This window comes from Rhinolophus hipposideros, assembly GCF_964194185.1.
Source record: "Rhinolophus hipposideros genome assembly, chromosome: 11".
Classification (NCBI taxonomy): domain Eukaryota; kingdom Metazoa; phylum Chordata; class Mammalia; order Chiroptera; family Rhinolophidae; genus Rhinolophus; species Rhinolophus hipposideros.
Genome location: NC_138057.1, coordinates 9,101,898 through 9,115,123, shown reverse-complemented (window position 1 = coordinate 9,115,123; position 13,226 = coordinate 9,101,898). Strand labels below are relative to the sequence as shown.

General features: G+C 36.0%; 1 protein-coding gene across 2 annotated transcripts in view; it reads right to left on the bottom strand.

Moving 5' to 3' along the window:
• Positions 1-336: 336 nt before the first annotated feature.
• LOC308505452 (uncharacterized protein) overlaps positions 337-13,226 on the bottom strand; it is a 34,301-nt gene continuing 21,411 nt past the window's right edge. For both annotated transcript variants that reach the window (XM_081067687.1, XM_081067686.1), the window contains exon 5: positions 337-5,773. In XM_081067687.1, the coding sequence (XP_080923813.1) occupies positions 3,588-5,773 (2,186 nt within the window). In that variant the 3' untranslated portion in view covers positions 337-3,587. The remainder of the gene's footprint in view (positions 5,774-13,226) is intronic.

The window sequence follows — 13,226 nt, the reverse complement described above, 5'->3', positions numbered from 1 at the left end:
ACCTCATAAATAAAGAGATCTCAAAGGCATTAAGCCCTTACTAAAAGACTGTAAAGCTCAGGGTCTCATTATCTCCTGTACAGATCCATAAGGCAGGGAGGAGAGAGGACCACTCATGCTCAGGGCTCAGATAACATTCTCTCATGGAGGAAGTGGTGTTGAGGAGTGTCCACTGGACATGTGCAAGCAAGGACGGGAAGCGGGAAAGGCCAGGGTCCCACATCACTAGGACTCTTCCTCTGAGTTTCTCAGGAAGATTTCAGCCAGTTGGTTAAGTTGGTTGTATCTTGTAGATACCTGACTGAGAAAAATGAAATGCTATTCCAACCCGAAGTTTTGAATATTTATTTAAGGTGGTATAATACTCTTTAAGTATTTTGGCAAACACTTTTTTGCAAAATATGAATAAAGGATTTGCTCTATAATACAAACTATCACAATGGCATATTAAACATTCTCATGATCAGAACAAGTAAAAAGATAGTTTCATAAAAGGAAAAAGGTATCAGAAAAATTAATATTGGACACAGAAGCCAATCTGAATGAACATCAGCTGGCTTTATCTCAGATGATTTGACCATCAAAACAAAACTAACAACACTAGTTAAGGATTATAACCTACTGCATTAAACAAAAATCTGAGTATACACATATAAATTTAAAATTCTGGAGAGAGGAAAACTGTTTCATACCATGAGGACAGGAAGAATACTGGGAAAAGTTGCATGATTTTGCAACTATGGTAAAAGGTGACTTGGGCAATGACCAGAAATAAATGCTAAAATTTGGGAAAATGAAGGATTACAGCTACATACTGAGGTATATAGCCTGAATATATCTCGTGAAGATAATGACTTTTTCCTGAAGACACTTGGAAGATTCCACATTAACCAAATGACCCAATTTAGTATCGCTATTCATGGGACCAATTACCAGTATGCATCCTGGTATGATGTATGGAGAAATCCTTTTTTTATAACTCTTTTGTATGGCTATAATCCTTTTTTATAACTCTTTTGTATGGCTACAGAAGGTACACAAGCTAAATGTAATCCTAAGAAAACATGAAACAAATCCTTGTGTTTACATGATTAACAATAGAAATCTCTGGTTTAGAGGTGGGTATTGTCAGGGGTTCCCTCCACATCACTCTTCTGATACATACCCAGTTGTCACTTTTCACAGGACACAGTCATAGCTTGTGAGAGGGAGATATATCTAAAAGAGGTCAGTAACAGGTAGATTAAAACCTCTAACAGGTAAGCAGAGAACAAGAAGTTTTTTCTTCCTTGCAAAAGTCACACTGTCAAGAGGAGCAAACTGTTCCACACAGTAATTTTTGAACCCTGACTTGTTCCATGTGCTACTATTCCACAGTCACTACAGGAGAAGGAACAGCAGACAATACGTAAGATGAAAATGCCTTCATGGGACTTGTTTTACCACTGACAGTCGTATTTCACTATCTAAAATTTGGTGACTTTACTACATTAGGATGAAAGAGTGCCTGGGAAATTTAGACCAGTCGTGGGCCTAAGGACTAAAGAAAATTATTGGTGAACATGTAGTATACGGGAGAGGGGTCTCATTTTATTGTGGATTGACTTCTGGCAGGATATCCCAAATGCATTAACTTCATAAAATATCTTTCATCTGCTTGATATACTATGAGGTCTCTATTGCTCTACGAATTTTCTCCTGTACTGAGAAGGGAGCCTTCTGCCTGAAGTTATCACACATTTATTACATTCTACAGTTTTTTTATTGTGAATTCTCTACTCATTGAGATTCAATCTTTGACAGAAAGCTTTTCATTACACAGTCAGTATTTCTCCACAGTGTAAGTTTGTTGATGGTTGAGTTCATAGAGAATATTTCCTTTATTCATTACCTTCACAATGTTTCTTTCCCCAGAGAATTCTCTGATGTCCAGTAAGGACTAAACTTATCCCTAGTGGCTGAAATACTGTCTATATACATACACTTCGAGGGTTTTTCTTCCAGAATAAGTTCTTGTGACAGACTGAATGTTTGTGTCCTCCCCAAATTCATCTGTTGAAATCTCATCCCAAGGTGCTGGGAATTGGAGGTGCAGGCCTCTGAAGGTGATGAAAAGGCCTGGAAGAGTTCCATTGCTCCTTCCCACGTGAAGACACCATAAGGAGATGGCTACCTATGAACAAGGAAGTAGATCCTCACCAGATAACAAATCGACCATCACATTAATTTGGGACTGCCACTTTCCAGAACTGTGGGAAACCAACGTTTTTTATTTAAGTCAACAAGTTTATTTGTTACAATAGCGTCAATGTTTATGTTTACTGAGGAACTTCCATGTTTATCGGCTTAATAAATTATGGCCCCTTCTCTGAGTTCTGCAATCTTTTCTTGACCCTGACTTGTAATTTTTCTTACAGTCATCATCATCTTTAGGATTTCTCCCCTGTGACTTCTCTGATGTTCACAAATTGTGATTTCTGGTTGAAAACATTTCAAGTTCCATTACCTTTATACAGCTTTCCATGTGTGTCAGCTCTGTGAGCTGATTTGATGTCTGGATGAAAGTTTTCCCACAATCGTTACATTCATGTTTAATTCCCTGTGAGTTTTCTGATACTCTCTGAGGTTTGAATTCTGTTGGAAATTTTCCCTACATGTACCATATTTATAAGGTTTCTCCCTGGTGTGAACAAGTGGATCAAAATATGCCACCCCAAATTATACCACTTTGTCAAAAGGATGATCTTCAGCTGAAAGCAACTAAAAAACAGTAGACACAGAAAAACCTTTTCATAACCTGCACCCAAGTGCCGAAAGGCAGGACATAAATCTCCCTTTATAAATGTGTTCCCCATGCCGTCTATTGTATAAACAAGAGCAGACAACTCGTATCATTGGAGATGGCACCAACTAATATCTGCATAAACAAATCTTAATCAAATTAACACTTATATTCCACTGATTTCCCCGTCTATTTACCTTCCCGCAACTTACCACCTGTGTAAGCTCTAAACACCTTTCCCTTGTGTGGACACTTCTTTGCAAATGTATTGTCCTCCTATTAAATGTCATGTAAACTGACAGGACTTATTACCTTAATGGAGTTTTCATTTCACTTATGTGATGCTCTCCATATGAATATGAAATAAACCTTTTTCTCCTGTTAATGTTTTTCAATTTGCAGGGCTTCAGCCACTGAACCTAACAGAGTACACACAAAAAATTATTTTTCCTCCCCTTGTTTTTTACATCTGACAACTGTCTAAAGATTTTCCCATATTACCACCTTTATAGTATTTTTCACCTTTGTGAGTTTCCTGATGTTTTCACTGCTGAAAATGTGTAAATCACTGCATTTCCCTGTGTGAACTGTATAGTAAGTTGGATTTTGAGAGTTAAGTTGCAAACAAAAGCTTTCCTGTATTAGTTATATCATAAGGTTTCTTCCCAGAATGCAGCCCTAACAAATTATGAGGACTGACTTCCAAAAAAAATTTCCCCATATTTCATACATTCATACAATTTCCGCCCTATATGAACTCTCTGATGTCCTTTGGATATGACATGAAAATGAAACTGTTCCAGATTCATAGGGTTTCTTTGCTGTGGTGAGTGCTCTGATGTTTTCCAAGGTTTGACTTCTGGCTGAAAGTTTTTCCACATTCATTACATTCATAGGGTTTCTCACCTCTGTGAATTCTCTGATGTTTTCTAAGGTTTGACCTCTGCCGGAAAGTTTTTCCACATTCATTACATTGATACGGTTTATCCCCTGTGTGAGTTCTCTGATGTTCTCTGTGGTACGACATGGAGGTGAAAGCTTTCCCACATTCGTTACATTGATAAGGTTTTTCCCCTGTGTGAGTTCTCTGATGTTTTCCAAGATTTGTCTTCTGGCTGAAAGTCTTACCACATTCATTACATTGATAAGGTTTCTCCCCTGTGTGAGTTCTCTGATGTTCTCTCAGGTATGACATGGAGGTGAAAGCTTTCCCACACTCGTTACATGGATACGGTTTCTCCCCTGTGTGAGTTCTCTGATGTTTTCCAAGATTTGTCTTCTGGCTGAAAGTCTTACCACATTCATTACATGGATAGGGTTTCTCCCCTGTGTGAGTTCTCTGATGTCCTCTGAGGTTTGACATGGAGGTCAACGCTTTTCCACATTCATTACATTGATAGCGTTTCTCCCCTGTGTGAGTTCTCTGATGTTTTCCAAGATTTGACTTCTTGGTGAAACTTTTACCACATTCATTACATTTATAGGGTTTCTCACCGGTGTGAGTCTTCTGATGTTGTGTAAGTTCTTTTTTGCATGTGAAAGCTCTCCCACATTCAACACATTCATAGGGCTTCTCTCCTGTATGAGTTCTCCAATGTATATTCAGGACTTGCTTCCAAAGGAAAGTTTTACCACATTCATTACATTTATAGGGTTTCTGCCCTGTGTGAGTTCTCTGATGTACTCCAAGGCTTGCACTGCGCCTGAAAGTTTTCCCACATTTAGTACATTCATATGGTTTTTCCTCTGTGTGAGTTCTCTGATGATCTCTGAGGTGTGACATGGAGATGAAAGCTTTTCCACAATCACTACATTTATACGGTTTCTCCCCTGTGTGAGTTCTCTGATGTACAACAAGGCTTGACTTCTCAGTGTAGGTTTTACCGCATTCATTACATTGATAGGGTTTCTCCCCTGTGTGAGATCTGTGATGTTTTCCAAGGCTTGATTTCCAGGCATAACTCTTACCACATTCATTACATTGATAGGGTTTCTCCCCTGTGTGAGTTCTCTGATGTACAATGAGGGATAATTTCCAGGGAAAAGCTGTCCCACATTCATGACATTCATAAATTTTCTTACCTGTGTGACTTCTTTGATGTAAAATGAGTGATGACCTCCTAAAGAAAGATTTTTGACATTCATTACACTCATAGTGTTTTTTCTTCCCATGAATTTTCTGTATCATGAAGGTCGACTGGGGACTGAAACTTTCCTCAAGTGTTTTATGATCACAAGATAGCTCAATTGTGTGAGTTCTCTGTTGCATGTTAATGGCTGAGTTGTAGCTCAAGGTTTTCCCACACTCAAGCGGTTGCCCTCCTGTGTAATTTCTTTGATATTCTCTAAAATGAGCTTTTTGAGCAAACGTTTTCTCTCTTCTATCAGTTCTCTGAAGTTTAGCAACCATTCTGAAATTATTCCCAGTTTTATTACATTGATCTTCATGAAATTCATACTGACTCTTTGTATGAATACTTGGAGAGACAACCAGGGCTGATTCAGCATATAGTTTTGTTCCAAATTTATAAAAAAACCTCTCTTTTGTGTAAGCACTCTTCCATGTAATGGAGGAAGCCTTATCATGCAAAGCACTACCCCGTTCATCATAATCAAAAGACTGCCCCAAAGTAAGTTCGTCCACAGAACTATTAATGTAACTGTGCACATTTTGATTGTATTCCAAAGACTTCTCTCCAGTGTTTGTTCTCTCATTTCTTGTATTAGAATGAGATGCATTAAATTCATCATTCTTGTTTTTTGAGTCATTATGTGGAGCCAATGGGTAGAGACGAAAGTATGTAGGCCGGACAGTGTTACATGTAGAGAGAATTTTTCTTGAAGGAACAATGTCTGTGCCCAGATTAAACAGTTTTCCTAAAACTGTCTTTTGCTCGGTAGTCACTGGTCTGTTGGTGGTGAATAAAACTTGACATAAATACTTGTCGTGGTTTATTTGGTTGTTCTCTAAAAGATCACGCTGGTAGTCTTCTAAAAAGAGAAAGTTAAAAAATTCCTTATGAAATTTAACATATTTTTAATGTAAAAGTCTTACAGACCTATGCCTTACTATATGTGTAACATTTTTATTTCTTGATAAAGTCTTTTTATATTGACTACACTCACTTTACTTGGGAGGCAGGAGGCTTGCTATCCTAAGTGGAAAAAGGGGAAAAACCTTGAAGGTGAACATTATATGTATTTTGGCATTTTAAAATATAATCTTCAAACTTGGGCATAAAGGAATGAAACGATGTATTGGGAACATAATAGTTTAAAGAAAGTTGGGTCCTGGGGACAAAATCAGAGAACGTTTCCAATTCAACATCAACAAAAATATCAATACCACAATAAGTTTATAATGGAACACATTTCCTCATATTTAAAGAAACAGTCCTAAAACACAGGTTCTGTTTCTGCTGTTATTCTTTGGAACACAAATGCACAAGAAGAATTGTAAAAGTGACTGGAGGAAAACCACCTTTTCACCTGGATGGGATTCATTGCTGTATTCTGGCTCTGGTACTTTGGTTCTTATTACTGTTGTTTAAAAGTAATGTTTATTGAGCAGAGAATCCTGAGTATCACCTTTTCAATATGCCCACTAGTTTCAAAGGTGAAATATCACCTTTTCAAGCTGTTTTAACGTTGTCCCATACGTAACTCTGCTTTCTATACACTTTTCAACACATCTATTTCTACTGATTGTGATGACTTCAAACTGCTCTCATAAATTTTGGAAATATCCTTTATATATAGTTATCATAAAAAACATATCGTGTATATGTGACTATTATCCTCCTCCAAACCGAACTCCATGCAAGCATGTCACACTTTTTCTAATCACCTCAGATGATGCATGGCACCCAACCCACCCACGCCAAAAAAGATTCAAGACTTATGAGATATCTTTCTCGAAAATAAAAGTTTCACATTACCCGTATATACCTTATGTGTTCAAACTATTAATATAATTCCAATGCACAAGTCCACAGTATTTTGTACCATAGTCTAATCCAGGCTATTTTCTGCTCCAAATGTTCATTTGAAAAAAAAAACAATCTGGTACTAACATTCTTTCCTGACTTGCCTGAACTTCCACTTTGGCAATATTCATACTCTAGATATCCTTCAAGGAAAACTATTTACAAACTAAACTTAAAATATTTCCTAAGGGTAAACCTATAAAGCGACTAACAGGAGCTCTGTAAAGAAAATCCCGAACACTGACGAATGAATCCAAAGAACATCTAAATAAGTAGAAAAACGTGCTATGTCACTAACTGAGAGACTCAATCTAGTAAAGGTATCAATTACCGAAATTATTCTATAGATGTAAGACAAGTCCTATGAAAATCCCAACAAGACTGTTTATAGACAAACTTCTTCTCAACTTTACAGGAAAAGGCAGAGACACCACAATAGTTATAACAATTTGTTAAAGAAAACTAAAGTTTACTTTATATTAAGACTTATTAGGTATCTAGAGAAATCAACAGAGTGTAGTATTGACAGAGAAATAAAAATATAGATGAATGAAACAGAAAAGAGAACCAAAAATCTGAGCAGCACAAACATAGCCAACTGATTTTTGACAAAGCTTGAAAGGCAATTCAATGAAACAACAGTCTTTTCAACAAATGGTACTGAACAAATGGACTATCATAGGCAAAATAATGAATTCTGGCCTATACTCATCACGTACAAATATTAATGCAGGATGTATCATGGATTTACAAGTAAAGCATAAAACTATAAAACTTTTGAAAGGAAAAAAAGGAGAGAAATTTGGAGACCAAGGGCTTGGTGAGGAGAAATTTTAAGAAGAAAACAATCCATTTTTTTAAGATGTATTTAATTGGACATCAAGATTTCAATGAAGATTGAAAATGTTTGTGCAACGAAAGACCTTGTTAGGAGTATGAAAAGTATGGTACAGTCTGGCAAAATAAAACGAGCAAAATAAATCTGGAAGATAAAACGGGCAAAAGACGGAACAGGTATTTCCGTAAACATGATATACATATAGCAAAAAAGTATGTGAAACGTAATCCAACATTATTAGCCATCAGGAAACGCAAAATGAAGCACAAGACATCGGTATGAAAATTAGTACACCTAAAAAAACAAGAGATAATAAGAAATGCTGATAATGCTGCAAAAAAAAAAAGGATCTCTCATACACTGATTGTAGAAACGTAAAAGAACACAGCCTCTCTGGAAAATTAGTGGCAATTTTTAATAAAACTAAACATGTACATACCACATGAACATGGAATTAAATCCTTTCGGTACTTCATCCCAGCAAAATGAAAATTATGTTCACAAAAAAATCTATACACAAATATATATCGCGGCTATATTTACAATTGGAAAATACTAGAAACAACCCAAGTACCCTTCAGTGGGTCAATAATCACTGACACAGGCAACAATTTGGATAAACCTCAATGGTACCATTTCTGATTAAAAAAAAAAAAGTGAATCTGAAAAGGTTATATGATATACGATTCCATTTATATAACTTTCTTGAAATGACAAAATTTTAGAAATGAAGGGAAGATTAGTGGTGGCCAAGGCACATAAACAACCCCTTGGGGGATGAGGGTGGGGAGGTATAAATACAGAAAGTAATGCAGAGTTCTGTTATGCTAATGTAATAGTTCTGTATCTTAACTGTGGTGGTACTTACACAAACCTACTTATGGGATAAAACTGCACAGAGATATACACTTACATGAGCATGCACACACACACAAAGACACAAAGGAATGCAAGTTAAAAGAACAGTAAAAAATGAAAAAGGTCAGTAGTAACCTAATTAACGGTAATGTACCAATACCAATTTCCGAGTTTTGACAGTCTACTACAGCAACTAAGATGTCACCATTGGAGAAACTTGGTGAAAGGGGACACAAAATCTTCATTTTTGCTACTTCCTGTGAGTCTATTTTATTTCAAATAAAAAGTTCAAGAAACGCTAAATCAGATGTGTTTGATGTATTACTGTTATAAGAACTCCAAAGGAAGATGGAAAAATCAGAAGAGATGTTCACCTTGCCTTACATTAAATTCGTACATGTAAAGAATATTACCAAAACAGTCATAAAACTAACTCATCTATCAAGTTTGCCTTTATTTATCAGAGTACTGGTAGTACTTTGCATAATATTTACAAGTATAGTATTGTCAATTATTATCTTAAATGTTCACTTAGCCAAAACATTACTTCCGTATTTAAACCTCTAGTATCTTTTAGGTCAATCATTATGGAGTTTTACAAAATGACACTTCTCTAGACCCTACTCCAAACTTATGGAATCGGTTTACTTGATATTATTGTATATTAATGGGTATATTATTTAGGTAAACTATGACTCAGGATTCTTATTGTAATATCAACAACTTTCTCTAAAAAATTTTGTTTATGCATTTTGATGAATCCAATGTAACATTCACTGACTTCTTTGAAAACAGGCTTATTCGATGCCCTTAAAGACATTATGCCTAAAATTTTTCTTTACAAGTGGGGTTATTATATTTTTCCTATCAAGAAACAATAATATTCCGGTCACTACATTATTCTTATTATGAACCCACAAAAGACTTTTCCTACTTAAAAATGATTACTTATATATAATGACTAACCACAACCATTATAATTCAGACATCTACACATGATTTTCTTTTTTTTTTTTAACTCTAATGCTTGCCTGAAAGTTCTGCTATAAGCTGGGCCATAGTTTGTGTCATCAAGAAAGGAAAATCTCAAAACCTCAGGAAAAGAGGGTGTACTAACAGTTTCAAACTGCTGACACTTCAATGAAAAGACTCTTACAAGCATGCTTTTGAGCTAACATCATTTAGAAAACTTTCAGGTCATTAACGTGCAGTGTCAGAAGTTTTTCAGTCAATGAGCAGACAATTTCATCAGACTGGCAACCCAAAATACAGCAGAACAAGAATTATATGTAACTCAATAATTATAAATATAAATGTTAATTATAAATAATTGATGGGGGACAGCAACTTGCCTTGGGCATTGGCATTTGGGATAGTGCTTTCAGAGTGTATCAATATGAAATACCGCTCCTCTACCTTTGGAGGTAATACTCAATGTAAGCATACAGTATTTATTTGTATTAATGATGTGAGTATGGATGAATAAAGCAGAGTGATTCTTTTTAGTGGATTTCCAGGAGGGGAAAAGAGCTCTTTCAAGAACTGTATGATATCTGGCACAGAGTATGTGAAAAGTCACATTTTCATGTGAAATAGCCAGGTTTGGGAGATTTACAAAAAGGATTTGGGAGATTTACAAAAAGGATTTACAAAGTAGGCTAAAATATCCCATGATTACTTAGCAGAAGTAGGAATCTTAGCCAAAACTTAATGTGTAGTAATTCAAAAAATGTAAGAGCCCTTCCCTGTGGCCAGGCATACTAAGAAATTTAATGAATTTAAGAATAGAAAAAGCATACAATGATGGAAAGTGTGATGTAGGGAAGAATGTCACATGGATTGGTGACATTTAGGAGACTGGATCAGATAAGCTCTGGCAACAAGTTAGGCAACATAAATACATCTGATGAGGCAATACGGTTCACACTGGACAGTCACTAATATAACAGTAATTTAAATTTCATATACTAAGTTACATGTAAACCCTACATTTATAAAGCGTACGTTATTTTGTGAATCCAGAACAACTTGAATTGGATGCATTATGTAAAAATGAGCTCTAATTAATAATAAAAATAACGAAGGCATTAAAGAGCAAGCGTCTAGTTTTGGGGAATGTTATTAGACAGTGAGAATATGAAAAGACTGAGTACAAAGAAAAACTAAAATGTCAGAAAGTGTGGAAAGATCAGTATGAAGATGACCGAGATGAGCAATCAGCATTGCAAGTGATTTCATGGTTGTGTTATGAGAGTAGGTAGTAGAACAAAATATCTGTGCAAAAAGTGGAAATATTAGAGTTTCTGAGTTGTGAGAGAAAAACTTCATCTTCATTTTGTCATTTTGAGAATAAAGACACCATAACCATAACACTGAGGTACAGCGGCCCTACAGGTGGGATGAGGTCATCAGGATGAGGCAAAATGGCTGAAATTACAGGAATGGATGACACAGGCAAAGAAGGAGTTACTGTACAGGAAGAAGAGCTCAGAGACAGACAAATTAGGAGGAGAAAGAGACTGGGAATCAAACTTTATTCACTCACAAATACCCACTGTATGCCTATTCCTATTCCTTATTGTGATTGAGGAACTAGGGATACAACATTATATCAGGCCAACGACATGTGAGCAAGCACTCAGAGAAGCACAGACAACAGTAGGATCAAATCCAAGGAGGGTCTGAGCTCGGGAATCATGATTAGTAGGATCACAGGAAGCAGAAAACGTGTGGGAGGGAGGAGTAGGGCTCTGAAATTTTCAAATAGGACACATAAGTGGAGATTTTTAAATATGATTTCAGAAGGGGAGCTGATGAGTGCTTAGGGGGGAAATAAAAGATGGGTATAGATGGACTGACTGCTGGAGAAGAAGAGAGCTGCTATAAATAGGGTGTTCTGGAAGGACATAGAAAGTGATGACAAGATCTGAATTCTTCATAGAAACAACACATTTATGAGGAACGAAGCAAGCACCTCCCACTCATTACTCTGTCCCTTCCTAGCGGTTAGAACATGGAAACCAAAGCAAATATGCATAAATCCCTTTCATATAAATCCACCACAAATTGAGTTTTGTGGTAGGGTAAAAAGCTGGGGCACAATGCCAGTTTTCAAATACATGGCTTTGGAGCTTTCTGCATTGTCACCCTGTTCATATGTCAGTTGTCATTATAGCACACAGTTGTTTCTGGGCTCTGTGCTCTGTTTCAAAGGTCTACAATTATTCCTATGCCAGTACCATTCTGTACCAGTTACAACAGATTTACAATGTATCTTTAGTACTAGTTAGAAAGATCCCACACTATCCTACTCTTCAAGTATGTTTATACACATGGGTGAAAAGTAGAATTTTGTAGTATCCAATCTATGAACATGATATAGCCATTCACTTCAGTTTTATTTCCCATTGCTCAGTTTTTCAAAATTTCCATATTTGTGCAGCTGTATTTCTAAGTATACTTGCATTGTAAATTCTTATACAATGCTTTCTCTCCTTTATCCAGCATAGGACAGCTACTGTATGCATTTTATTTAAAACTTTTTATTCCATGAACCATGGTTTGTACTGCATTTAATTTATTCCATTATAGCTATACATTTATATATATATATATATATATATATGAACTACATATATTTATTTATTTAAAGTAATAACTTCTGATTTACTTAAGTCTTCTCAAAATTCTTTGTTCTTCCAACTTTCCATTAAGCAATTCTATACCCATATACCAAACGTGTGCAGTGAAGGCTTAACTCAGTCCGTTTGCACATTCCACAAGAATCCTGCACATTCCAAAGAAATTACTGTCCTCTGACCAACTCTTGGGGGATAAATTGTAAGCCCATGCAACATCCTGCCCGATGGCAGTGTCTTTACACACTTGGGGGTGGGGCCACACCAGACAGTTCAGACTCACACTGGGATTTATGGTTGGGGCCTTGGGCCTCGCTGGAGAGGCTACACCGAGAGTAAATAAGGTCAGTCACGCAGGTATTCTGGCCCTACATGACTGAGCCCTATTAAGAACCTTGGACACCAAAGCTTGGGTAAATGTCTGCTTGAGAATACTTCATGTATGCTGTCATACATCGCTGCTGGCAGAATTAAGCATTTTCCACACAACTCCAGAAGAAAACAAGAAGTTTGCATTGAATCTCTGTTGGATTCTGCCGACCCAGACTTTTACCTTTGCTGTTTTTATCTATACCCTGTGGCTATAATAAACTAGGCTTCTTTTAAATACAGCAGCTTTACTGTGTTCCTACAGACCTCTGGACACAGGATCTTAAATACATTTTATACTTTTATAATTTTGATATACCCTTTGATCAAATGCATTTTTCAAAACTATGTATGTATTCTTAATTTTCAAGTGGGGTATTTTTTCTTATATAATTTCTAGGTTTACTGAATTATGTTACATTAACTATGCAAACTTATTTATTGAAGTTTTCTTTTGACTCAAAATATATTTATGTTTTGTTACATAATTGAATCTTCAGAGAAAGTTTATATTTTCAGAGTACAGAGCTGAAAAACACACGTACCAATATATTGGCTTATCATAAAATATGCTATTAGTATCTAGAGCAGGGGTCAACAAATTTTTATGCACAGAGTCTGATAGTGAATATTTTAGTCATTACAGGACATACGATCTCAAACTATTCAGCCATTTTGCTGTACCACAAAACCAGCCATAATTAATATGCAAACAAATGACTAAAAAAATTGTTATTTCAAAAACATGTAGCTAA